The 21,732-nt window shown below is 55.4% G+C and overlaps 12 protein-coding genes across 12 annotated transcripts; 6 read left to right on the top strand and 6 right to left on the bottom strand.

Moving 5' to 3' along the window:
- Positions 1 to 270: 270 nt before the first annotated feature.
- On the top strand, positions 271 to 519 carry PG997_006716 (uncharacterized protein; the record flags this gene model as incomplete). Its single annotated transcript, XM_066811031.1, has 1 exon — positions 271 to 519. The coding sequence occupies one exon, from the start codon at positions 271 to 273 to the stop codon at positions 517 to 519; it is 249 nt and encodes an 82-aa protein (XP_066669954.1).
- Positions 520 to 2,208: 1,689 nt separating this feature from the next.
- PG997_006717 (cytochrome P450) lies at positions 2,209 to 3,939 on the top strand (the record flags this gene model as incomplete). Its single annotated transcript, XM_066811032.1, has 1 exon — positions 2,209 to 3,939. One exon carries the CDS (start codon positions 2,209 to 2,211, stop codon positions 3,937 to 3,939), a length of 1,731 nt encoding a protein of 576 aa, XP_066669955.1.
- A 1,455-nt stretch (positions 3,940 to 5,394) lies between these two features.
- Positions 5,395 to 6,411, top strand: PG997_006718 (terpenoid synthase; the record flags this gene model as incomplete). The annotated part of the gene is made up of 1 exon (XM_066811033.1): positions 5,395 to 6,411. The coding sequence occupies one exon, from the start codon at positions 5,395 to 5,397 to the stop codon at positions 6,409 to 6,411; it is 1,017 nt and encodes a 338-aa protein (XP_066669956.1).
- Positions 6,412 to 7,386: 975 nt separating this feature from the next.
- On the top strand, positions 7,387 to 8,231 carry PG997_006719 (uncharacterized protein; the record flags this gene model as incomplete). Its single annotated transcript, XM_066811034.1, has 4 exons — positions 7,387 to 7,467; positions 7,534 to 7,672; positions 7,739 to 8,012; positions 8,084 to 8,231. The coding sequence occupies 4 exons, from the start codon at positions 7,387 to 7,389 to the stop codon at positions 8,229 to 8,231; spliced, it is 642 nt and encodes a 213-aa protein (XP_066669957.1).
- A 572-nt stretch (positions 8,232 to 8,803) lies between these two features.
- PG997_006720 (uncharacterized protein) lies at positions 8,804 to 9,325 on the top strand (the record flags this gene model as incomplete). The annotated part of the gene is made up of 1 exon (XM_066811035.1): positions 8,804 to 9,325. The coding sequence occupies one exon, from the start codon at positions 8,804 to 8,806 to the stop codon at positions 9,323 to 9,325; it is 522 nt and encodes a 173-aa protein (XP_066669958.1).
- An 868-nt stretch (positions 9,326 to 10,193) lies between these two features.
- On the top strand, positions 10,194 to 10,877 carry PG997_006721 (uncharacterized protein; the record flags this gene model as incomplete). The annotated part of the gene is made up of 1 exon (XM_066811036.1): positions 10,194 to 10,877. One exon carries the CDS (start codon positions 10,194 to 10,196, stop codon positions 10,875 to 10,877), a length of 684 nt encoding a protein of 227 aa, XP_066669959.1.
- An 860-nt stretch (positions 10,878 to 11,737) lies between these two features.
- Positions 11,738 to 12,565, bottom strand: PG997_006722 (uncharacterized protein; the record flags this gene model as incomplete). Its single annotated transcript, XM_066811037.1, has 1 exon — positions 11,738 to 12,565. The coding sequence occupies one exon, from the start codon at positions 12,563 to 12,565 to the stop codon at positions 11,738 to 11,740; it is 828 nt and encodes a 275-aa protein (XP_066669960.1).
- Positions 12,566 to 12,600: 35 nt separating this feature from the next.
- PG997_006723 (uncharacterized protein) lies at positions 12,601 to 13,701 on the bottom strand (the record flags this gene model as incomplete). Its single annotated transcript, XM_066811038.1, has 1 exon — positions 12,601 to 13,701. The coding sequence occupies one exon, from the start codon at positions 13,699 to 13,701 to the stop codon at positions 12,601 to 12,603; it is 1,101 nt and encodes a 366-aa protein (XP_066669961.1).
- Positions 13,702 to 13,760: 59 nt separating this feature from the next.
- On the bottom strand, positions 13,761 to 15,519 carry PG997_006724 (uncharacterized protein; the record flags this gene model as incomplete). Its single annotated transcript, XM_066811039.1, has 2 exons — positions 13,761 to 14,503; positions 14,649 to 15,519. 2 exons carry the CDS (start codon positions 15,517 to 15,519, stop codon positions 13,761 to 13,763), a joined length of 1,614 nt encoding a protein of 537 aa, XP_066669962.1.
- A 429-nt stretch (positions 15,520 to 15,948) lies between these two features.
- Positions 15,949 to 17,225, bottom strand: PG997_006725 (uncharacterized protein; the record flags this gene model as incomplete). Its single annotated transcript, XM_066811040.1, has 5 exons — positions 15,949 to 16,092; positions 16,116 to 16,478; positions 16,553 to 16,584; positions 16,662 to 16,802; positions 16,913 to 17,225. 5 exons carry the CDS (start codon positions 17,223 to 17,225, stop codon positions 15,949 to 15,951), a joined length of 993 nt encoding a protein of 330 aa, XP_066669963.1.
- Positions 17,226 to 17,834: 609 nt separating this feature from the next.
- On the bottom strand, positions 17,835 to 18,575 carry PG997_006726 (S-adenosyl-L-methionine-dependent methyltransferase; the record flags this gene model as incomplete). The annotated part of the gene is made up of 2 exons (XM_066811041.1): positions 17,835 to 18,026; positions 18,114 to 18,575. 2 exons carry the CDS (start codon positions 18,573 to 18,575, stop codon positions 17,835 to 17,837), a joined length of 654 nt encoding a protein of 217 aa, XP_066669964.1.
- A 1,627-nt stretch (positions 18,576 to 20,202) lies between these two features.
- PG997_006727 (uncharacterized protein) lies at positions 20,203 to 21,480 on the bottom strand (the record flags this gene model as incomplete). The annotated part of the gene is made up of 3 exons (XM_066811042.1): positions 20,203 to 20,241; positions 20,303 to 21,005; positions 21,164 to 21,480. The coding sequence occupies 3 exons, from the start codon at positions 21,478 to 21,480 to the stop codon at positions 20,203 to 20,205; spliced, it is 1,059 nt and encodes a 352-aa protein (XP_066669965.1).
- Between the last annotated feature and the right edge of the window lie 252 nt (positions 21,481 to 21,732).

A 21,732-nucleotide genomic window follows, 5' to 3' on the forward strand; every position in this document is an offset into this window, starting at 1 on the left:
ACAAGAATAGCGAGTCGATCGGAGTCAAATCGCCCCTGGACGATGCAGTGCTCGGTATGCCCAACCGGCAGCCAGCCCTACTCTATATGGTTCTCGTTCACAAATGGCAAGCGTATGGCCTTGGTCTACGCTGTGGCTAACACCATTACAGCAACTCCCTCTTCATCTTCCAGAAACTCCGACGCTCGTAAGAGATCCACATGCTGGTCGTATATTTCGTAAAACGAACCGACAAACTTTCGGGCGAGCTGCACTGGGTGTTCAGTCAACATGCCGCTCCATCTCGAACGGTGCCATATATCAACCTCGCAGATGAAGTCCGAGCGGGCGGGGTCCCCCTCGGCGCTGTCGCAAGTGCCCGAGATGAAAGCAGAAAGGTACGTCAGCTATTCATTCGCCGGGGATAACGACGAAGTCCTCTCAGAAGATGGTGGCATCTCGCGGCCGCGAGTAGGCGATGGGGATTCGCCCTGTGGGATCCTCGGGGTGCGTATGTCGGGACGGGTGTATCGGTGTTGAGCATGGCAGTGCGGATCACGGTAGGGTCGGATGCCTGCGTCGGCATGAAAGGGTGGGAACCGGCGTTACCAAGCTGACTAGCTAACGGAGACAAAAGACACAATCATTCATGTATGAATACCCTGGTGGACTCACTTACGGGGAAACTTGCACAATTTTGGTTTCAAACCCCTCTGTTATATTCCAAGATTTCTTGGAGATGATGGTTGCATGGCTTTGTTTTGGACAATTCGAGCGGGGCTTGAGGTTTGGGTGGCCGGCAACAAAGGGGTCTTCAGTAGCTATATCGGGATCACTGGCTAGATTCATCCACAGTTCCCGAGAAACAAGGTCAAGTTCATCAGGCAGGATATAACAGCCTATAACAACACCATAATGCTCGACAGAGCCGTCAGCATTGCCCACCTTGTGCCGGATGTCACGTAGCAAGCGTTCCAACAGTCAATAAAGGAAAGCGCAACGTAGGAGCGTGCACCACCAGCTGGATATCAAAAGCAATATTCTTCGGAAGGGGCGGGTGGTGGTTGCTTTTGCTTATCGGATCTTCAACGCTAGTTGGCGTGCGCTTCCTTTTGGCTGCAGGTGTCCACTCACCCTCCACTGCAACAGGTCAGAGTGAAGCCATTCTTTTAGAGGGGGGACTCGAGAGGCAGAAGCATTAATGGAGTGTCTGCTCTGGTAATCAATGAATGCCAAGGGTCTACTATTGGAACCACTGAGATGAAGGCGGAATGAAGCCGGTGTACAGAGATTGAAGTGGCCTCTTTCGCGAGTTGCCTTTTCTGGAGGTCGTTGGCCCTGAACCCGGGTGAGTATAGAGATGGCCTGATAGAAAAGCGCCCAAAGAGTCACGGCCGCGCTTTGCGCACATCACACCACTGGGAATAGAGGCGATATGACAGGGGGTCTGCGTATTTACTAGGATCGTCTCCCGTATTAGATGGAACACGGCTCGCACAGGTTCACTAGCGAATTGGCTGACAGGTCTCAGTTCTGCTGTTTGCTTGAACTCAGCATAATCTCCGATCGCCCCGTATTAAACCCTATGTTGGCACCTCCGCTATAAGCATGCCTCATTCGTCTCAGTGCTTTATTTGCCACGTGCTACCCTTTGAGGAGAACAATGACCTTGGCCCGAGAGCTGCGAAGAGACGAGACGAGGGAGGACCAAGGATTAAGAAATATGTACTGCTAGTATTGATGAGTAATACGTACTGTGATGATGTGAATATCGCCATGACTTGAGCCCGTTGGGGTGTATGTACATGTGCGAGGGTTTTTAATCTCGGTGCGATCCCGTGCCGAGGACCAATATAGAATTAATTAGCACTCGTCTGAGACGGGACCGGTGTCTGGACAGAAAAAGAACACATGATTGTCATTTTTTCAAAGGGGCTCCAATGTCCTACCGTCGTCATCCACACGTCGCTGACACCCAATGATAATCACTGTTGCTTGATGGTGGAGGGTCCCAGTTAGCGGCTGAACGGCGACATTGTCTCAGTCAAGAAACCGCACGGAGATTGGCCTTTAGAGGTTCCGAGGCAAATGGTGGCTATGTAAACCCAGCTGCTGCCGTCCCAGCCACTGCCCTGGACCAGCTCTGATCCTTCCTTCTACAGTCTGGCTGCATACGTACGACGACAAGCTTCTGTAACCTCACGCCGTCTAACCTCCGTCTCCCTGAATATGGGTTTCCAAGCACTACTTATGGTTCCCTTGGGGATCGCCGCCCTTTGCTTGTTCACGTTTTTGAGGACTAATCTACTCTATCAAATCGCTATCCGGGACAAGAGGCGCGAAAAGGTACCCCCGATACTACCGCACACCATCCCCTGGCTAGGCCATGTATTCGGTTTTCTCACGCCGGTACCGGGCCTGTTCTTCCGCAAGTTGCTGTCGTGGTACCCGAGAGATCATGGCGGTGCCTCGATGAAGCTGGCCGGTCGAGACGTCCGGCTCATCTTCTCGACGACGGCCGTCCAGGCCCTAATGAAGGCAAAGACTGACGTCGCCAACAGCGACATCATGATCAAAGACATGATTTGCAAGGGACTGGGCTTGTCCGCTCAAGACTACGCCAAGTACGTCGGTCATGGCCGCCATCTGGAGCACGAGGTGTCCAGCAAGCACCTGTTGCGCCCGACAGGAGCCGATGTCCTCTTGCGGTCATTCTCCCGATTCATGAAAGCGGGAGTCATGGAAGAAAGCACACGCCTCGCCGGTGCAGGAGACAGCAAGACGGGGGAGACAGTCGTCCTCTTCCCATGGCTCCGCAGCTTCATGTTCAAGGCCTCGGCCACGTCCTTCTTCGGCGAACACCTCTTCAAAGAGTACCCCGCGCTCATGAGCGACTTTTGGGAATTCGAGCCGATGTTTCTCGACCTCCTGTTCGGCGTCCCCAAGTTTGTCAACTCCGTACCCCACACCCTACAGAAGAAGGTGCACAGGGGTATGACCGCCTGGGTCGAGGCCAATGACCGGGCCATGGGCGACAAGGTGCCCAGCCCCGATGTTCCGGACGTGGACTGGGAGCCTCGCTGGGGCAGCCGCCTCGTGCGTGCCCGCGAGGCGCTGTTCAAGAGTCTCGGCATCAGCGCCGCCGGCCGGGCCAGTTTCGAGCTGGGCATGATGTTTGCGCTCAACGCCAACGCCGTCCCGGCGTCCGGCTGGCTGCTGATCCACATCCTCGACCCGAGGACGCCCGACATCCTGCCCCGGATCATGGAGGAGATCCAAGAGGCCGTCGACGTCGGCGACGCCAGCGGCGCGCTGGACTTCGACCTGTCCACCCTCCTCAACCAGCCGCTGCTGCAGAGCATGTTCCACGAGGTCCTCCGCCTCTATGTCGACGTGCTCATCACGCGCGGCGTGTACCAGGACATGAAGCTGCCGACCGAGGACGGCCAGAGGAAGCTGCTGCTCAAGAAGGGCACCGTCGCCATGGCGCCCTCGTACGTGAACCACTACGACCCTAACGGCTACGCCGGCGCCCCCGTCGATGAGTTCGACGGGGAACGTTTCCTGGTCCCCGCCGACGACAGCGACGAGGCCACCGGCCAGCCCGACGACGCCAACAAGGCGGCCAAGGTCAGCAGGAAGCCGTACGCCTTCAGCCTGGGTGCCGCGGGCGCCAAGATGATCCCCCTTTGGCGGCGGGCGCACCATGTGCCCCGGCCGTGTCTTCGCCAAGCGCGAGGTCTTTACCGCGGTGGCGCTGGTGCTCCTCAACTTCGAGCTTGCGCCGCTCGCCGGGGAGGCCTACAAGATCCCGCCCCACCTGCCCTCGTACAGCGGCACGGGCGTCATCAGCCACGGGGGCGACGTCAAGGTGCAGGTCAAGCGGAGAGCAGGAGGAGCGCAGCAGCGAAAGCCGAGAGTGTCTTGATTGTAGTGGCGAGGGGGCTGGAAACGAAATAATAGTATACGCGTGAACTTATATACTTAGACATCCCATGATTTAATGTGCAATAATGACAGAGTTACATAAACCTTTATCCTCCCATTGGCTATCTTGCTCTCGTATTCTGCTCGCTGGATGTGCCCAAAGTGGTATTCTTTCCTGTTAGGGAAACCACGTGTTGATCCTTTCAAGTACCCCCAAGCGCTAATCCGTGGGGGTCTTAGAACTAGTTCAATGTCAGGGTCAGGTGCCTTTGGCGATTACTCAGATCCCATGGATCCACAATACGCTAGGCAATGTCCTTTGACGTCTACACAAGAGCCTCATGGGCCGTCCCGCGAGACAAAAACGCGGCTTCCAGCTAAGCAGTGACACTGGTACGCACTTGGCAGATCTAATGGGCAGGAAGGAGTTTCACGAGCCTGTTAAGTTGTGGTAGTTTGGACATCATAGTGATCCAGATGATGCTTGCGGATTTCCAAGCCGATACAGGGGGGCACAAAACAGGCAAACAGTCCACCCAGAACATACACTGTGAGAAAGGAGAATAGACCTGCTGACTCCGTAATATCCGACGTTAGAACAACTAGCAATACAGGAGGCAATTGGACTTTACGGCGGTAACCCGAGTTGTATAATACAGTTGAGGTGATACAGGTAAGACTTGGCGAAGGTAAAGTACGGCGTATCAGATGTAACCTCATAGCCAACTAGGACAAGCATCTTGTGTAACGGCGGAGAAAGGACTGGAATGGAAATGATCATAGTGTATCATAGTATATCATAGCTGAATGAGCTTCATTCCAGTTATATGGTACATGCTGCGAAAACAACGGAGTCTTACTAATATTATACGACAGATCTGTATTTAAGGCTACCTGAAGTCAAGCATGTTGCTGACGTATGTCACGCGGACCGAGAATAGGGCCGTCGTAGGTGCCGGGAGCTTCCCTACGACCCGATATCTGTGATTGGACAGCCCTACCCGGTTACTACCCAAAGGCGATGGGACGGTGGGGCCGAGTTGAGAACCCATAGCAACCCGAATCGTACATCAGATTACGAATCGGACTTCTGTCTTCACGGATAAAGCAAGTCCGAGGCCGGGGTACCTGGGCTGAAGTCGATCGGTTGAACTGCTGATGACGTTCGGCCAAACTAGCAGGATCACGGCCGAGATGGTCAAAAGCCAATGGATCGAGGCGTTGACATCGGTGTAGAAGTAGCCGATTCCCAACTTCGGTCACGTACGTAATGGGTGAACTGCTAGGGATGGGATTGGATACAGTATGCCATCTCGATGTATAAATAGACTGCTCGGAGGAACCCCTCGGATGAAAAGAACATGCCAAGGGACAAGAGCCAACAGCCAAGAGTTCGAACCAACCTAACATTACATCGACCCGGCCAGTCAACCAGGCCCTGTTATTCTTCCTCTTTTCTCCAGTTGACACCCTAGTAGAACATCAAATATGCCATCTACGGATATCCGAATCACGATCCCCAACTTCATGGCCCCATGGCCCTCCGGGAAGGGCTGGCCTTGGGACGCAACACCCCACGTCGAGTCTGACAGTATCAAAGCCGAGTCAGAACAGTGGATGCGTAGCTACGATGGCATCGAGGGCGCATTCGTCGACAAGATCATGCGGGGCCGCTTCCCCGACATCGCCTGCCTCATCTACGGACACCAGGCGAGAGAGCATTGTCTGCTACAGGCGCTCATTATGCTCCACTTCTTCGTCATCGACGAGGTGACGGACCACGAGGGCGAGATCGCGGTGCGGGAGAAGGCCGAGGCGATGACCCACGCGCTCCGGAACCCAGGCTCTCTCGCCGCCCTGCCCGCGGACACGTGGGTCGGCGTCCGCATGGCCGCCGACATCAGTGCCAGGTACAGCGCCATCGGCACCCGCGCGTCGTGGCAGTTCTTCGTCGACACGTTCATCGACTACCTCGACGGCGTCGTCGACGAGGCCGCCGCCCGCGACAAGCCGATCCTCTCGCGCGCCGACTACCTCGCCCTCCGGACCAAGACCATCGGCGTGCTCCCGGGCATGGCCATGGCCCTGATCGAGTGCGAGCTGCAGCCGGGGTTCCTGGACCTGGACGTCGTCAAGTCGCTCATGGGCCTGACCGTGCTCATCTTGATTCATCAGAACGACATGTACAGCTTCGACAAGGAGCAGGTCCGGGGCGAGGACGGGCACAACGGCGTGCGCGTGCTCATGGAGGAGCGGGGGCTCGGCGTGCAGGAGGCCATGGACTGCCTCGGGCGCGAGACGGGGGACCTCGTGCGGCAGTTTGTTCGGCTTTGCGAGAACTTGCCGAGGCTCGAGGACGAGACGAACGATAAGCACTTTCGCGTCGTGCGGGACGGGTGCGTTTCGTGGATCATTGGGATGGAGGTCTGGTACACCCAGGTTACGAGCCGCTATGGGATGCAAAATCTGGGCAAGGACCGATCTTATAGGCCTGCACAATGCTGAGTAGATATGTCTAGCGAAGGCTACTTCATATTGACCCTCTAGGTCAGTATGGTTACACATGGTATCATCACGTTCACTTATATAGGGGGATATGGGATGGGAATTGAAAACATGTTAAGTATATTTCCATATATTATAAACATTAAATGAATTTATTTGAAATCATAGGTTATTCATCCAACATATTCCCGACACCGAAGAATGAGTGGAGGGTAATTCTAGCTAAGTAGGAAATGGAAATAATCATATATGACAAGTCGCTGTTGTCGGAAAATGAAACATATCAGATCAGCTTTCAGGCAAATCATCACGGGAACTTATCATCATGTTTCTTATAACACCGGAGTGTCTGGATCGCCTGTTGCACACGCATCGAGTTGATCTTATGAAACACATACAATGCCAACACACGGAAAGTCAGGGATGACAAAGGCATAGGCAGCTCGTCTATAGCTCAACACGACAAACGTGATGGCAGGATATAAACACTGGCGTACCCACCAACCACTCTATGTGATTAGCAATCAGGGGCCGGAACAGCAGGATTGGTCGCAGATAAGGTATGGAAGTTTTGCAATGCCTTAATAACATTCCAAGTCTAATCAGAAAGACCTTTTTAGAATGGAAGCTAGGATCCACTGGTGGTTTGTCACGTCAACCGAACCCCTATCTCTTCCGATGTTGTTGGTTGGGCCACCAAGCGATGTAGACGTCTCTACTAACCTAAAATTGACAAATTGTCTGACTAACTTGGCGAGGTTATGAAGGCCAGCAACCCTGTCGTGCACCGTACCGAACGCTCGGGTTTCAAACAAACCAACTCCCAGCCAAGGCGGAGAACAGTCCACTATTACTCCGCACCTGGACCCAACAATGTGGCTCGAAAAACCCTTTCAGGCCAGGCGGCGACAAACCTACGATGTTCTCAACGCTCTACTGTGAAAATCACAAGCTAACAGCCTCCAACCTTCTGCAATGGTTCCAAGAAAGACACTGACCTTCCTGGGCGCTGATGGGGCCGGGAAGAAGACCCTGGTGGGGCAGTTTGTGTGGAAGGTGAAGCTCGCCCCTATTATCCCTCGCACTACCTGGATACAACTGCAGACGCTCTAATCTCTCCAGATGGGCCCGGACATGGCCCTTGTGGAAAGGCTCGAGAAAAACAATATCAGACGCCTCAACGAAATGCAGCCGTTCATGGAGCAGCATGGCATAGAGATGCCTGTGGACCTGTCCCCCCACGCCTATCATGTCATCGGACGTATGCAACTTCTGGAACCTGCGCTTACTCGACAATAAAAGCGACGCTGACATGGCAGAAATCCAGTAAGCCAGGAGCCCGACGTTGCCGCCTGGGTAGTGGACGCAACCAGCCCAGACGCAGGAGAAAGATCCAGCAGGGGAGTTAGCTTCGTCCTTGTCAAATGCCTCGTTACGGCCAAAAGAGAAGCTGCTGGTATTGATCAACAAAATGTGCAAACCTTTTTCTTGATCCTGGTGGCCATTGTTGACCTAAGGCACAGGGATAAGATCAACTGGTCCGAGCCGGACTTCAATGCAGTCGCTTCCCGCTTCCAGGGCCTTGACTGCCTCCCATCTGGGTAAGTCATCCTTGGTCATTTCCCCTTTATGTTCTGCGTTATTCCGCGATCCAAATGCTGATACTGCCCAGAACATCTATCATACCTGTGTCTGGATTTGAGGGTACTAACCTGGTAGATGTGCCCGGGGATATTGTGTGGATGAATCAGAGTCCAGCTGGGGGCGAGGTCAAATCTGGCGTCGTGCTGGGGAAATGCCTCGCTGATTTGCTCTATTAGATCTGAAGAGCAAAGCGCATCCACTATTCTCAGACGTTAGCAGCATTTTATAGTAGCTGGTCTCAGAAAAGAAAAAGAAAAGGACCCTGTCGCTGCATCATTTGGAAACTGATTAGTCTGTTGTGGTCTGCATGTCTGACAGATTTTATGGGGTCGGTCCGCGCCGGTATGTGATGAGTCTTATGAACGGTTAGGTCACTAGGCACTAACTGGTACCACAGACTCAGTATGGCCTAGCGTTAGCACTGGCGTCATATCATGTGTGTAATATGATACTGAGGAGTTAAGCTTGTTTTTCTTTTCTCCTATCCCTGTTGCCTGGTGCTGAGTCACAGACCCTGGCTGCCTGGCCTTTAGTGGCGCTCCTGGCCGCCCTATCACAAATACTAACCCCCCATCTCGATGCAATCACACGTATTAATGACAAGGTTCTTTGTCCATCAGTGTTGGGAGTTGACAGACGCGCACACTTCAAAATGTAGCAGCAGTGTTCACCGTTCGCTTTAATTGTTATTGATAACATAACTTCAAACCCCTTCTTCTTCCGACAGCTATACAATCCTTCCATCAGGATGCTGCACCGACAGGTACAACGTACCAAAAAGAAGAAACCCGGTCACTCATCAGCACGGCCGTCAGTGGCCGCTGATGCTGAGACCTCTTCCACCACCACCACCCACACGGGAATAGAGGAGAGGTTTGGCCTACTCCTCATCGGCGAGCCCGTTACCAAACCTGGCAGCGGCCAGAAACACCAACCACCAAGACCACAGCGGCTGCGCCGCCGTCTCATGGGCGGCGTGCGACGGGCTGAAGGAATACCCCGAGGCTCTTACCGCGGGCGGCGGTGGCAGCGGCAACAAGAAAGAACGACAAGACGTCGATATCAACATCGGCGACAACAAAGGGGTATCGTCGCTGACGTCGGACGTGTGAAACGACCAGGTCCAGATCATCCGAGCCCTCCCACTCACAAGCGAACGGAATCTGAACCGCAATGCTATGGACAAACCCGGTTCGAGCGCCGGTTCATGGGCGTGAAGTTACGGGAAGGTGAATATGGCGAGGCAGCTCGTGCGAAGCGGCTACATTGACCTAGTCCAAAGGGATGGAGCCCGCTGCTCTGGTCCATCAACCGCGACACCGCGGGTGTCGTGTCGGCACGCCGAGGAGAAAGCGATGCTGTATTGGATGGTGTAATACTCCCACTGGCGGGCCCTTCGGATGCTCCTGGAAATAGGGATGGATCCAATAGCGAAATACATGAGGGACAGACGGTCATATTCTTGGTGCGGGAATTGGGGCACCGCGATGTGACTGACCAGTTCTCGGCTGCTTTAAGTAGGTGTCTGGGCTGGAAATGTAGGGTGATATAAGCAAGGAAGTACAGGACACTGTAGAGTCATAGATCTAAGGTAAACCCACGAGGTTTCTACGGTGCTGGCCTCTCACACGAAGGTCTTGTCTTTCGAATACAACGACATGTGGAATTGTAGCCTTTGCAGGTCCATCAAATCGAACGCAACAAAGACCAAACCTGATGTTCAAATTGAATACTTATTTTTGGCACCAGTGTCATTCCAAAGTGTTTTTCTGGAGCGTGCCAAAATCAAAAGCCCCTTTTAAGATTCAGGGGGTTGATTTTAGGTTTTAAACTCTGGCCTACTGCGCTGTCATTCACCAAACTTCAGGCCAATCTACCAGCCACAGTTGGTCAGCCACAGCGCTCTATTGCACCAATTGATTGACTGAGCAAGTATCAAACTCCACCCAGGGCATTCAGCTGCTTCAAGCAAGGCAGCAACAACCAACCAAGCAATCACCGATGCAATCAGAAACCTTCGTCTAAACCCAAGCACTTTTTGCCATTCTTCCCAAAATCCATCTCTCCCATTTCAATCACCCAAAACAAAAATCTGTCGCTGTACTGCCAACAAACAACAGAAAAGTCGCCCACGCAAGATGTCACCACCACGCCCCACCAACCAGGCCATGCAGCGCCTGGTCGACTTCTACGACCCCAGCGTCATGGGAACCGACGTAGGCGACCGCACCCTCAGCCAGATCCTTGCCTGGCGCGACACGCGCCTCGAATCGCAGCACGACTACATCCAGATCCTGTTCCCGCTGCCCGAGGGCTCCCTGTTCAACGAGTACTCGCCCGTCGTCGACGAGGAGGCGTTCCTGTACTTGCGCCACGACGCCAACGCCGGCTTCAAGCGCACCATGCGCCGCGCCCTCGCCCGGATGCTCTCCTTCTACGGCTTCGACATCACCTGGGACCAAGACGCCGCCGGCCAGTGGGCCGTGGCCGTGACGGCCAAGCCGAGCGCCGAGCAGGACCACTTCCCCCGCTGGGTCCGTCGCATGGACCACAACCACCTGCGCATCACGCGCATCCTCCGCAGCCTGCGCGTGCTGGGGCTCGAAGACGAGGCGCGCGCCTTCTTCGCGGCGCTGTGCTGGACGTTTGACGCGTACCGCCGCATCGGCGACGGGAGCATGAAGTTCTGGAGGCGCGCCATGGAGCTGCCGCTGCACGTTGCCCCGGACGGGACCGAGGTCGACTGGCTGGAGAAGTACGAGGAGAAGGAGGAGACGGAGAAGACAGAGGAAACGAAGGACGAGAGGCCAACTGCGGCATGATCTGCACACCAGGATTGAGCCACCCGAGCGAATTACTGGTGACTTGGGCATTGATTACTCATCATGACTGGATGATTGCGAGTGTTTTTTTTTTTCGGATGGCTATAGAAGATAGAGGCTAAACATAGAAATGCATCAACACACCACTACGTACTGGTATACTGCTATTATACTCTTAATAATTCGTGACATGTAACTTGAACAAGGTCTTTTAGGCTAACAAACGAGCAAAAAGGGAGTCCTCCCCCCTTTCTACTTCCTCATTCCCATGCCCTTCATGGGACCACGCACACAAACCTACCAATCAAACTAGTTTCATTGCGCATATATATTGCAATAGCTTAATCCCGCCATCATGTTAGTTCTCCAAGCGATCCGCACCTCCAACGACCAAATCGCCAGCAGCCTCCCTCCAGGGCTCGGAGAAACCGCGCTGAAGCAGATCGAAGACCGACATGACGACGAGCGTTGCTAGTGCTTTGTAAGACCCCTGCCCCGATCTAAGTTATCTCGTTTATGCCTGTCGTCGCTTTTGTTGCCCGGCGGCGGCCACAATTTCATAACAAATGTTGTAGCTGCGGGCGGTGGTATCTAAGAGACAAAGCGACATGCGGCTCTTTAGCTGCAATGGTTCGGTTCATGAGGCTCGTACTCATAGACTGGTTGAGCTTATCATACGTGGCGAATATCTGTCTTGTTGTCCCCAGAAGGCAGCTCAACAAAAGCAGGGGGTCCATCACCAGCGTCGTCCCCGCCCCCACCCCCCAACGGAAGCCAAATCGGCTCCGGAATCCAGGGGTCGACGCCGTACTTCGTCAGCAGCCGGATAAGCTCGAGCTCGCCCCAGGCGGTGGCATTGGTTAAGGGCCAGCTGGCCCCGATCCGGTCCGGGGCAGGTTCGGATCAGCCCCGCTCGCGAGCAGGAGCTCGACGCACCGGAGTCGCCCGGGCGTTCCCCGCGGCAAGCAAATGATATGGCTCATCGCCGTCTCGTCGACGCTGTTGATCTGATTGAGGAGCCGGATCGCCGCGGCGTCCTTGCTTCCGCCATCGTCTCCGGAGCTCAAAGAAGACAGCCGCGATAGCAGCAGCGCCAGGATCTCCGGGTCGCACAGTCGGGTCACCATGTGGAACACGGTGTAGTTGCGGCTGTTGCGGTGGCGGAAGTGAGGGCCGATCCCGGGCTGGTCGAGGAGGTAACGGACCGCCTCGGCCCGGCCGCCCAGGACGGCCTCGCCGACCGACTGGTGGATCTGCCAGTGATACTCGGTGTCCTTGTACTCGTAGTCCCGCCGGTCGTCGACAAGAAGGCCCGACCGCATTGCCGCGTTGCTCGCGGCGGCCTCGAACAGCCGCCGCATCATGGGCAGGCACCCGCACCGGGCCGACTCGCACAGCAGCTCGTTGGCCCACTCGCCCCGCGTCTCGTTGCCCCCGGGCAACTGTTGCGCCAGGACCCGGGTGGAGCCGTATGAGAAGCTCTCGTATTCCGAGCCGGCGTACAAGACCAGGTCGAAAACGTCGCTCCACCGGCGGCGGCGGCGGCTCTTCAGTGGCGTCGTATCATCGGCCTCGCTCTCACTCTCGCTCTCGCTCTTGTCGGACGATTTGTTCCACGTATTGATGACGGCCCGGAAGAAGTCGAACACGTGCAGGGTCGGCCCGGTCCGGGGATCGAGGAACAGCATCCGCAGCCGGCCCAGGTCGCCCCAGTTGTTGAGGATCAGCTTCGCGGTGCGGAAGACGGTGCCGGGCCGGAACTCAGCGGCGACGCCCCCTCGAAGCGGTCCGCGCGCCGGAGCAAGGCGCAGAATACGTCGTCGGAGCCGTAGAGAGTCGCGAGGCTGAGCGGGTCGAGCTCCTCGGGCGCGAAGTAGAACTTGGGCGAGACGGTGCACTCGGGGCGGCAGTGCTGGTCGGCCCAGTTGTGCAGGCGCGTCGAACCCGGCTCGCCGAGGCGGATTACCTGCTCGATTATCTCTGGGGACGGGTCGTGCAGTTTTCCCAGGTGGTCGAGCCAGTAGCATGCGGCGTATACGAAGAACGGGCCCATGTCTTCCTTGACGGGGTCGAAAGTGGCAATCTCCACCGGCTTCTCTGGCTCCTCCGGCCCCTCCGAGTCTTCGACATTTTCATCATCGAACAGGCCGTCGCTATGGGGGAGCGAGTCGAACCCCACCTCGTTTCCCGAAAACAACGAATGGTCGTTGATATCGTCCAAAAGAATGTACGTCGCACAAGCCTGGAGTAACTGAGCTTCCATGTTTGCTCTGCGTCTCTGCGCGACCTCCGGGGGTACCTCGGCCTGCCATGACGTTGGCGGAATGAGCGCATTCGTCCACTCCGCGGGCGAACATCGAAGAATGAACTCCAGAAGAGACCGGTGCAAGAGCTTGATCTGAGGCAGCGTCTTGTCCTCGGGGTTGTATCGAGTGACGAACGGCTCGATGAGTTGCTGGATTCTCTTGGGTGACAGTATCGCCTCGATATCCCGGAGCCGCGTAGGAGGCTCTTCGCAGCCTGTTAGAGCTACGGCGTAAGCTAGTTCGTTGACGCTCAGAGGGCGACGGGAGACTGCAAGAATCTCTAGAGACCTTGATGCAATCGCAATAAGCTTTGTCATGGAATATGTTAGTAAAAAGTGATCCGGCAATGTGAAAATGCTATCGCGAACTGTGATATTTACCTTTGGGTTGCCTTTGATTCTATGCCTGAATAACTTGATGTAGACTTCGTTGAGCTCTCGGGGCTGCGGGGTGTCCCGGAGGAACTCCTTCATATCGTTGATGTCGGTAATGTCCTCGTCGTTGACCAGGTCGACCATGACCCGGATCCAGATAGCGCTGCCTTTCGCCGACTGGGCGAGGTGTGCAACCAGTAGGCTCATGAGTTCCTTGCCCCCGTCTTCTCCCCCAGCTCCGGCTCCAGTTTCCTGACAAGATGCCTCGCAAGCGCCTCGTCTCCAGTCCGATTCAGCTTCGAGCTGACCGAAAGCTGCTGTACGTGGCTGAGCATTTCCAGAATTCTAGTGTATGGGCGTGTGCTGTACAGCACCTTCAGATGCGGGACCGTGCCGGACTTCTCCTTGAAGCCGTTCACGAACCCGGCAATCCCCGGGTCGCACTCGTCCAGTCCGTCGAGGATCACCACCACCTCGCGATCCCTTCCGATCTCCTCGATCCGATCGAAGAAGTACTTCTGCAAAGCCACGAGATCCGTGGTCGGAGCCGGTTTGTTTTGGGCGCAGATGGCTGTGTACCAGTCGTGGAACTGCTTCTCCAAGGGCTTGGCGTGCTGGTGGAGAAGCTGCAGCACCAGGCTCTGGGCGATGTAGAGCGCGTTGCCGGACTCGTCGTCCCGGCAATAGTGGTAGCACACGAGCGACCGCGGCATCTGATGATCGCTCCGCTGTAAGATCCGCTTGGTCACGTACGTGGTCAAGACGGTCTTCCCGCAGCCCATCTCGCCTGCCAGGACGAGCTGGGAAGACCCGGGCGAGCTGTACCAGCTCCGAAAGGTTTCGTCTTCCAGCAGCCACTCGCAAGCGGCGTCGCTCATTGCGCCCTCGGCTCCGGTGTAAAAGCGGTCGCGGGTTAGGATCTTGTCGAAGCCTAGCCATTGTTTGACTACAATGTATGTTAGCAGCCGGCTCTGGATAGCAAGCTCATGATAGGATAACCACCTGGCTACCTATGTATTAAGAGAGTTGGGGGTAGAAAGTAATGAGGCAGATGTTAGTACTGCTTCTGTATCTAGCAACGTCGCACTCACCATCATTGGAAACTATATTAGTGTGGATTTCCGCAACCATTTCGGTGGTAGCCATGTCAATGTACCCCTTGAGTATGTTGGTTAGTTCAATAAATCTGCTTATGATGCCCGGAAGCTGCGTATTGTCTTGGAAAAGCTTGAATGTCAGCTTCCCAGTAGACATGTGCAATAGCTTGTAGGCGACACCGTAAAACTCCAGCATTGTGATGTACACCTTTACAAGTGCTTTATGAACTGTGCTTCGATGGACCAGGTTTTGTCCAACAGCGTCGCAATCGTCGATAACCTGGATCTGGTCTAGCATCTTGCCGATGTTCTCGGTAAGCTTTTCCCTCGCAGTCGCAAGCGATATCGCCAGCGCCGTGACCCCCTGGACGACCCCGATGACGGTGGCCGCGGCAGGCTCGGCGCTCGCCAGAGGGCTGGTCAGGTCCAGCATCAGCTTCATCTGCGTGAGCGGCCCCTTGATGCTCTCGAGGTGTTTGAGGCCCCTTCGGAACAGGGAGTCGTCGGGGCTGCCGGTCTCGGTGGCTTCCAGCTGCACAAACAGATCCTGAATCTTCTCGACCTCGAGGATGGTCTGGTCAATCGTCTCTTGGCTTTCTACCGCCTCTCGATACGCCGCGCTCCAGAGGCCTTCCGGCTTTCGGGAGGATGGCGCAACGATGACCAATGGCTCCGATTGAGGCTCGGAGGCGACCAATGCCAGCTCGGCCTTCGCTGTTTCGTCGAAAGGAACATCTTCATTCGCCGCGCCTTCTTCATCGCCGGCTTGCTGACCCACATCCGACGGTGGTGGTGTTGAAACGGAACCACCTCCATCGTGGGAAACGCTTCTTTTGGGCCAGAATCGTCGGGAAAAGTTGCCCATACTGGATCCTTTCGGCGATCGCTCTTTGGATGAACCCGGTTGTTGAGACCGTTTCAGAAACGCCATCTCGGAGACAGCCGCTTGTTAGAGTGAAAGCCAATACGCTGGTGTTGACGATGGGTGTATCCAGGAACGGACAATGGTCGGTGTCCATAGATTCTCCCGGACTATTTGTGAATGAAACCGAGGCCCAAGAGATTGCATTACCTCTGGAAATCTTATCTACTTGTGAATTTGCGACTACGTCGTACACTGTGGCGCCCCGTATCCTTGTCCTCTCGGTGGAATTCAGTGGTCAGCGGCCGGGTGGCTGCGCAACGCGCGCTTGTGCTACGTGATGATTGTCAATCAATTGGAAAGAAGCGGAAGAGGCACTCAACCCTCACCCAGGGGGACATGGTTTAGGCAGCAAATTACCGATGTACATCGTCACATGTAGTACAAGCTCCACTTCTCACTCAGGGCAGAAAACAGCGTCCGGTTAATGGGCAGAACGCTGCCGTGCCGCAAGTTGCTCGGAAACCCGCTCCGACTGCTCGCCGTCCACCGGTTGTCTCTCAGATCCCCGGAGCTCTCGTAAGGGCGGTACCCGTCACCGCCGTAGAAGTCCAGCAGTACGTGCACCTTGCCCTCCCCAGATTGTTGCGGTACGCCGCGGGGCCCTCGACCTGAGAAGCGATGGTTCCCGAGCTGCCGCCTGCGCGCGTCCAGTTGCCGAACAGCCCCGTCGTGCTGTACTCCATGAAGACGGTCTTGCGGCTCTCGTCCTTCATGAAGCGCACGTACTGCTGGTTGTCGGCGTCCGGGTACAGCGGCAGGATGTCGAGGTCGATGATACTGGTCGGGCTGCGGTCGATGTAGGTCTGCGGCGCCGTGAAGGTCCGGAAGTCGCGCGTGTGGGCGTAGCGGATGCGGATGGCCGAGGGGGTTCCCGTGTGCCTGGTGTCTGAGGTCGAGTACTGATAAAAGTAACGGGTACTTAGCCAATGTCTTGGGGGTGTGAGGATCAGGGGGTAAGCAAACAGTGCCCTACAAACTTGGACGCCCAGTGGACAAGGTATTGTTCTGCTTCTAGTTAGTGTTTTTTATCCGGGAGAGTGTACGTAGGTGGGAGAGACGGGACATAAACAAGGCCGGCTTACCTTCAGATGCATCCCAGATCGCCTCAGGAGCCCACACCATACCAGCAGTGCTGTCTTCGACTACAACCAGCCTTTCGTTGCCCCAGTTGACCAAGTCGGTGCTTTCCCAGACAAATATGCCACGAGACCCCGTTCGTTGGGCTGCATCCCAGTTCGTCTTCCAAGGCAAAGTTAGTCATGACTGGCGGAATTATTGTCAGATACCGAAATGTCCAACCTTGCCAATGTTCAGGTCTGTGCCCACGATATACCATCTCTTGCCCTCTTCTTCGCCACCTCCCTGTACGATGGCCGGATCACGGACACCACCGGTGCCTCGCGTCGGCCTGATAACGGGTTGGCCTCTATTGAGGGCTCGGAATGAGGTCGGATTGTTCCCGTTGCTTTGGTAGAAATAGACATAGGGATCAGCGCCCAAGAAGAACACCCTAAGTATCCGACCAAGCCAGTGTCTGCTCGCTTGTCTGTCGCGAATGGTAGTTTGGGCAAGCCCACCGGGTCCGTAGAGGCGGGTTGAACTGCACCCGACAGGGTGAGAAGTATGGATAACGCCGGCATCCACATCGTGACAGCGGTGCAAGGAAAATCTACACCTGGAACATATTCATCCTGAAATGAGGAAGTTGTAAATTATACCGCATCTGAATAATGAAATGGAAAATTTATACCCATTGGCGACTAAAGATGGTCAAAGTCCGGACTAGACTTTAGCCGATGTATCTTTCGGTGGACAACCCTCCGTGAGCTTGATGTAGCCCAAATATGAAGAGACGAATATATGAACAGTTCCACTTCGATTTGGTAATATTCCGGGAAATCTCCGGTTATCTAACCAAAGCATGTTTGCATGCCAAGCCCCGGAGAGATACCAGCCCGGAAGGGGAAACCTGCAACTTAAACCAGCCTGTTTCGAGGCTTCAAGGTGAGTTTTACTAAGTACTATTAATTACTTGCACTATGTTGGTTTTCTTTTCCCTATAAATAGTTAAAACAACGTGTCAGGTACAAGGAGGAAATCCGCCCCATGCGTCACCTGCTCAGACCCAGCCGCTTGAATAACCCTCACTTCATCGTCGGCACTTTTGCCCGTGTTAAAGCTTTTTAATACTAGTCCCAGCCACAAACTGACACGGTGCCACCGATTTGCTCCTGATTTCTGTTTTGTTTTTTCTCCTATGCTTGTTGAGTATCCGGCTTTCTCAGACAGAACGCCCGAGTCTGCATCCAGCCGTCAGCCGAAAGAGCCTTGGGCGCGTGTACGTCCTCCCAATCAGTCCCTTCGCACTTGAGCAGGTGATGCACGTAACGGGCCTCAAAGACGCTGATGATAATGAACCAGCCGCCCGGCTTCAGGACGCGGTACATCTGATGGCCGATTAGTTTGGCCCGTATGGTGCGGTGACGGCAGAGGTCTGGAAAAACTAAAGATGGACGGCATTAGGCACTACTTACCTCTTGACTGTAGCGCCGGGAATCCGAGACGATAACGTCCGGGATCTCCTTAAGCAGGTGTTTAGGGCCCCAGGCGCAGAAGGCCTCGAAGCAGGCCTTGTCGAACACCACATCGTACGAGCCGCTCGCTACACTAGACATGTCGCGGACGTCGCTTTGGAGCCACTTGAGCTCGGGGTCCAGAGGCTGCATCTGCGTGATGACGGTGGGCGAGAACTCGGCGCAGGTGATGTTGGTGTAGCCGCCCCGCTTGTGCATCTCCATGGGCAAATGGCTGGAGCCAGCGCCCGGGTGCATGATATTGGCGTCGGCGGGCCAGTGAGGGTAGACGTGCTCCTTGAGGTAGTCCTCCAGCTGGTCGTAGCCGAGATGCCACTCCCGGGGCGGCGGGTCGTCGGCGCTCTGGTACCGCTCGTCCCAGTACTCGGCCTTGTTCATCTTGGCCGACTCCGAGTTCGCCATGTTGATTGGCGATGGGCGGTAGTCTGTTGCAGCTAATTGGTTGGCTGCTACTTGGGAGTACCGGAGAAGAGTGTCGACGTTTTGCGACATGGGCCAACAGCGATGCAATTCGCGCACGGCGTGATTGATCTAGTAAGAGACAGGAGGCTTCTTTGCGCGCTGAAAAAATAAATAAAGCTCTAGTACCAGACCAGTCAGGCGCGGCTTACTCCGTGGGGCCCCACCCAATGTGGCTTCGGCAGGACTATAAAAAAAAGCAAGTCCATATTCACGTCACCAGCCGCATTTCGACGTTGATCGGAAATATGCTTATTGACTCCGCCACAGTTCAATGCCCATCTTGCCTAGGAGGGGTTATGCCAAGGTTACACAAGAACCTGACCGTCCGGCTTTCGGGTGCGACCTTTCTGGGCGGCGGGCAGTATAATTAGAAAGTAAATCGTGGAGGCAACCATATGGTACACGCACATTTCAACGCCAGCCGAACGTGCTGTCGAGTTACGGAACAGAACCAGATGTATGTAAGCAGGACATCTGGGTATTGAAGGCCGTGCTAATTTAGTTTGGCGGTTTACACAGAGAACATAACATAGCAGTCCTAGTACCTTATGGTATTAGATGGTATGTCTGAGAAACGTATCATGAGGTGAGTAAGTTCTTTTTCCTCTTGGGACTGAGTGGGCTTTCATCTGGGACTATGAATCTGGCCCGGCGGAATCCCTTGCAGCGAAAAAAGACGACAAAAGTCTGTTCGTTGGCAATATTGACCGTCCGATCTTCCGGTATTCCGCGCGGCCACTGACACCCTACATCCTCGCGCTGACCACCCCACCTCCCCGATAACTGCATCGACTCTTATGTCCGGCGGCCCGAAGCGGGGGATGCGGATCCCGCAGTACAGATACATACCCGCAGCTAGATCCACTCAGTGGACGAGAAGAGAAGACACACGGACGTGGAGTGTTTCACCAGCGTGACACAAGATGCAGTGGTTTGGGTTGCGTTGAGAGAGGCCGGCTCAGCGAGAGAGCGGTGACTAGATCTGGGCGGAGCACCCTCGAGAGCGACTTCGGGGTGCAACATACCCGATCTGTCTCATACCGGCGAATCTAACGACTGCTTCTTGGTGACTCGTAATAAATAACAGAAGTGACCGATGAAAACACCGCAGAAGACAGACACATTTAATCAGAGTCGAGACATCCAAGTAGTGAGGGCAAATGTCGTCGGGCAACTCTTGCAGCCCAGGGGGTGCTAACATGCAACTTGACGTTGAGCTGTTCTAGAATCATATCTATTAAATTATGGGACCACTAACATCTCTGAAGACAAGACTAGCCGCAATTCCCAGCGAGTTGCTGTCCATGGTAGCCCATCTCAACGGCCCTGGCACGGGGCCTGTCTTATTCAGCAACAGTGGGAGAGATGGATATCAATAACGGGGGGACTCATTAGTCTGAGTACCCATATTTGAGCTACGTAGCGGGGTATATAGATACTAGTGTAAATCAGGAGGAGTCGTCAACTGGGGATCGGGGCCCGCCTTCTCTCGCGAGTCGCGACCCCTATTCAACACGTAAGTGGTATGATATGTTTCTTGGTGGAAATGTGCCCAGTGCCCTCAACACTACTCAACAGTTTCCGAGGAAAACTCCCTCTTGGGTTTCTGGGCAGGAATTGTGCATAGAGTGCACTTTGTAGCTTCGCGAGCAAACGTGAAAAGTTACGTGAGTTGAAGAACGGGCCACTCGGCTAGCTCCCCCATGCACCGCCAGTGGGTCGTAATGTCGATCCCCACCACGACCACGCTCTGGGTCCTCCTCGCTCGCGTCCTCGTCGGCGGTGCTTTTTCTCCTCCTCCTCTCGGGCGTCCCAGCCGGGCTCTTGCTCCTCGCGCGTCTCTCCGTCAGCCGGCCAATGGTCCGGAAGAAGCCCCGACCCGCCATCTCGTCCAGGCCGACGACCCGGATGTGCAGCACGGCCCAGACGCAGGCCGCGACGACGCCGATCTCGGGCAGGGCGGTGAAGACGAGGTAGACGGTGGGGCTGCCGGTCACGGCGTTGTACATGTCGTCGCCGTCGTCGTCGGCGCGGACGGCGTACAGGAGCGCGTACAAGAGCCGCAGGCCCAGCAGCGGCAGGCAGATGACCAGGCAGTGGAACTGCGGCGCCTCTTCCGGAGGCACCAGGTCGAGCCCGCGGCGGCCGTCGCCGTGCTTGAGGAAGAACATGTACATGAACATGGACGCCTCGAACACGAAGAGGAGCGCGGTGATGGCCGTGCCGGACTGGCTGAAGGACGTGGGCGCCAGGGGATCGTCGACCTGGTTGGTGCTGACGAATCCGGCGATGGAGACGCCGATGCAGGTCCAGGTGATGATCTGCGGCAGCGTGAATAAAAATGTCGGAATGACTTGCGCGAAGTGGTTTCTTAGGCAGAGATGTTAGCAGTAGCTCCCACGATGCGTTGTCGCGGTTCTCCCTGGTGTGTCGTACAGGGCACCGGGGGCCGAGGCGCGAGTGGACGGGGGAGGGAAGGACCGGAGGCCTCAGACTTGGGTGAAGCCTTGTGTCTGTCTGCAACTTACAACCTCTCCATCATCTCGAGCAGCAAGAAGAATAGAACAAGAATACCGAAGGACTCGCATACCAGCACGCCAGTGAATAGCCCTTGGGCATCTTCTTGCGCGTGGACGGCCGCCAGCAGGCAGCCAGCACCGACAAGGCGGAGAAGCGATAGGAGCGCCACGCCGAACCCGCCCAGCCGGCCCGCGGCCTTGAACCAGACGCCGACGGGCAGGAAGGCGGCGAAGCAGACGATTTGCAGCACGGCGATTCCTTGGCGGAACATCCCGACGACGACCGCTTGCTGTTGGTCGCGCTCGGCGACGTCCCCCAGCGCCATCCTTGCGATTGCGACTGTTTCCTCCGCGGCGCGCGGCCGATGTAGTACTTTCGCGACCACCCGCTGCCCGGACAGACTCCGGCGGGGAATACGTAGATAGTCGTCGTCGCCGTGGAATTGCGCGGTTGGTGTTGGTGAGTTTCTTGTTGCTCAGGCGGACTAGATGTTGGGGATGATGTACCCCGTGTCTCGTCCTCCTCTACCTGCATGAACACGAAGCATGGAGCTACTTCTTTATACTGTCTGATTGCC

This window comes from Apiospora hydei (assembly GCF_038363865.1).
Source record: "Apiospora hydei strain CBS 114990 chromosome Unknown utg000005l_segment0_segment0, whole genome shotgun sequence".
In the NCBI taxonomy this organism is placed as follows: Eukaryota; Fungi; Ascomycota; class Sordariomycetes; order Amphisphaeriales; family Apiosporaceae; genus Apiospora; species Apiospora hydei.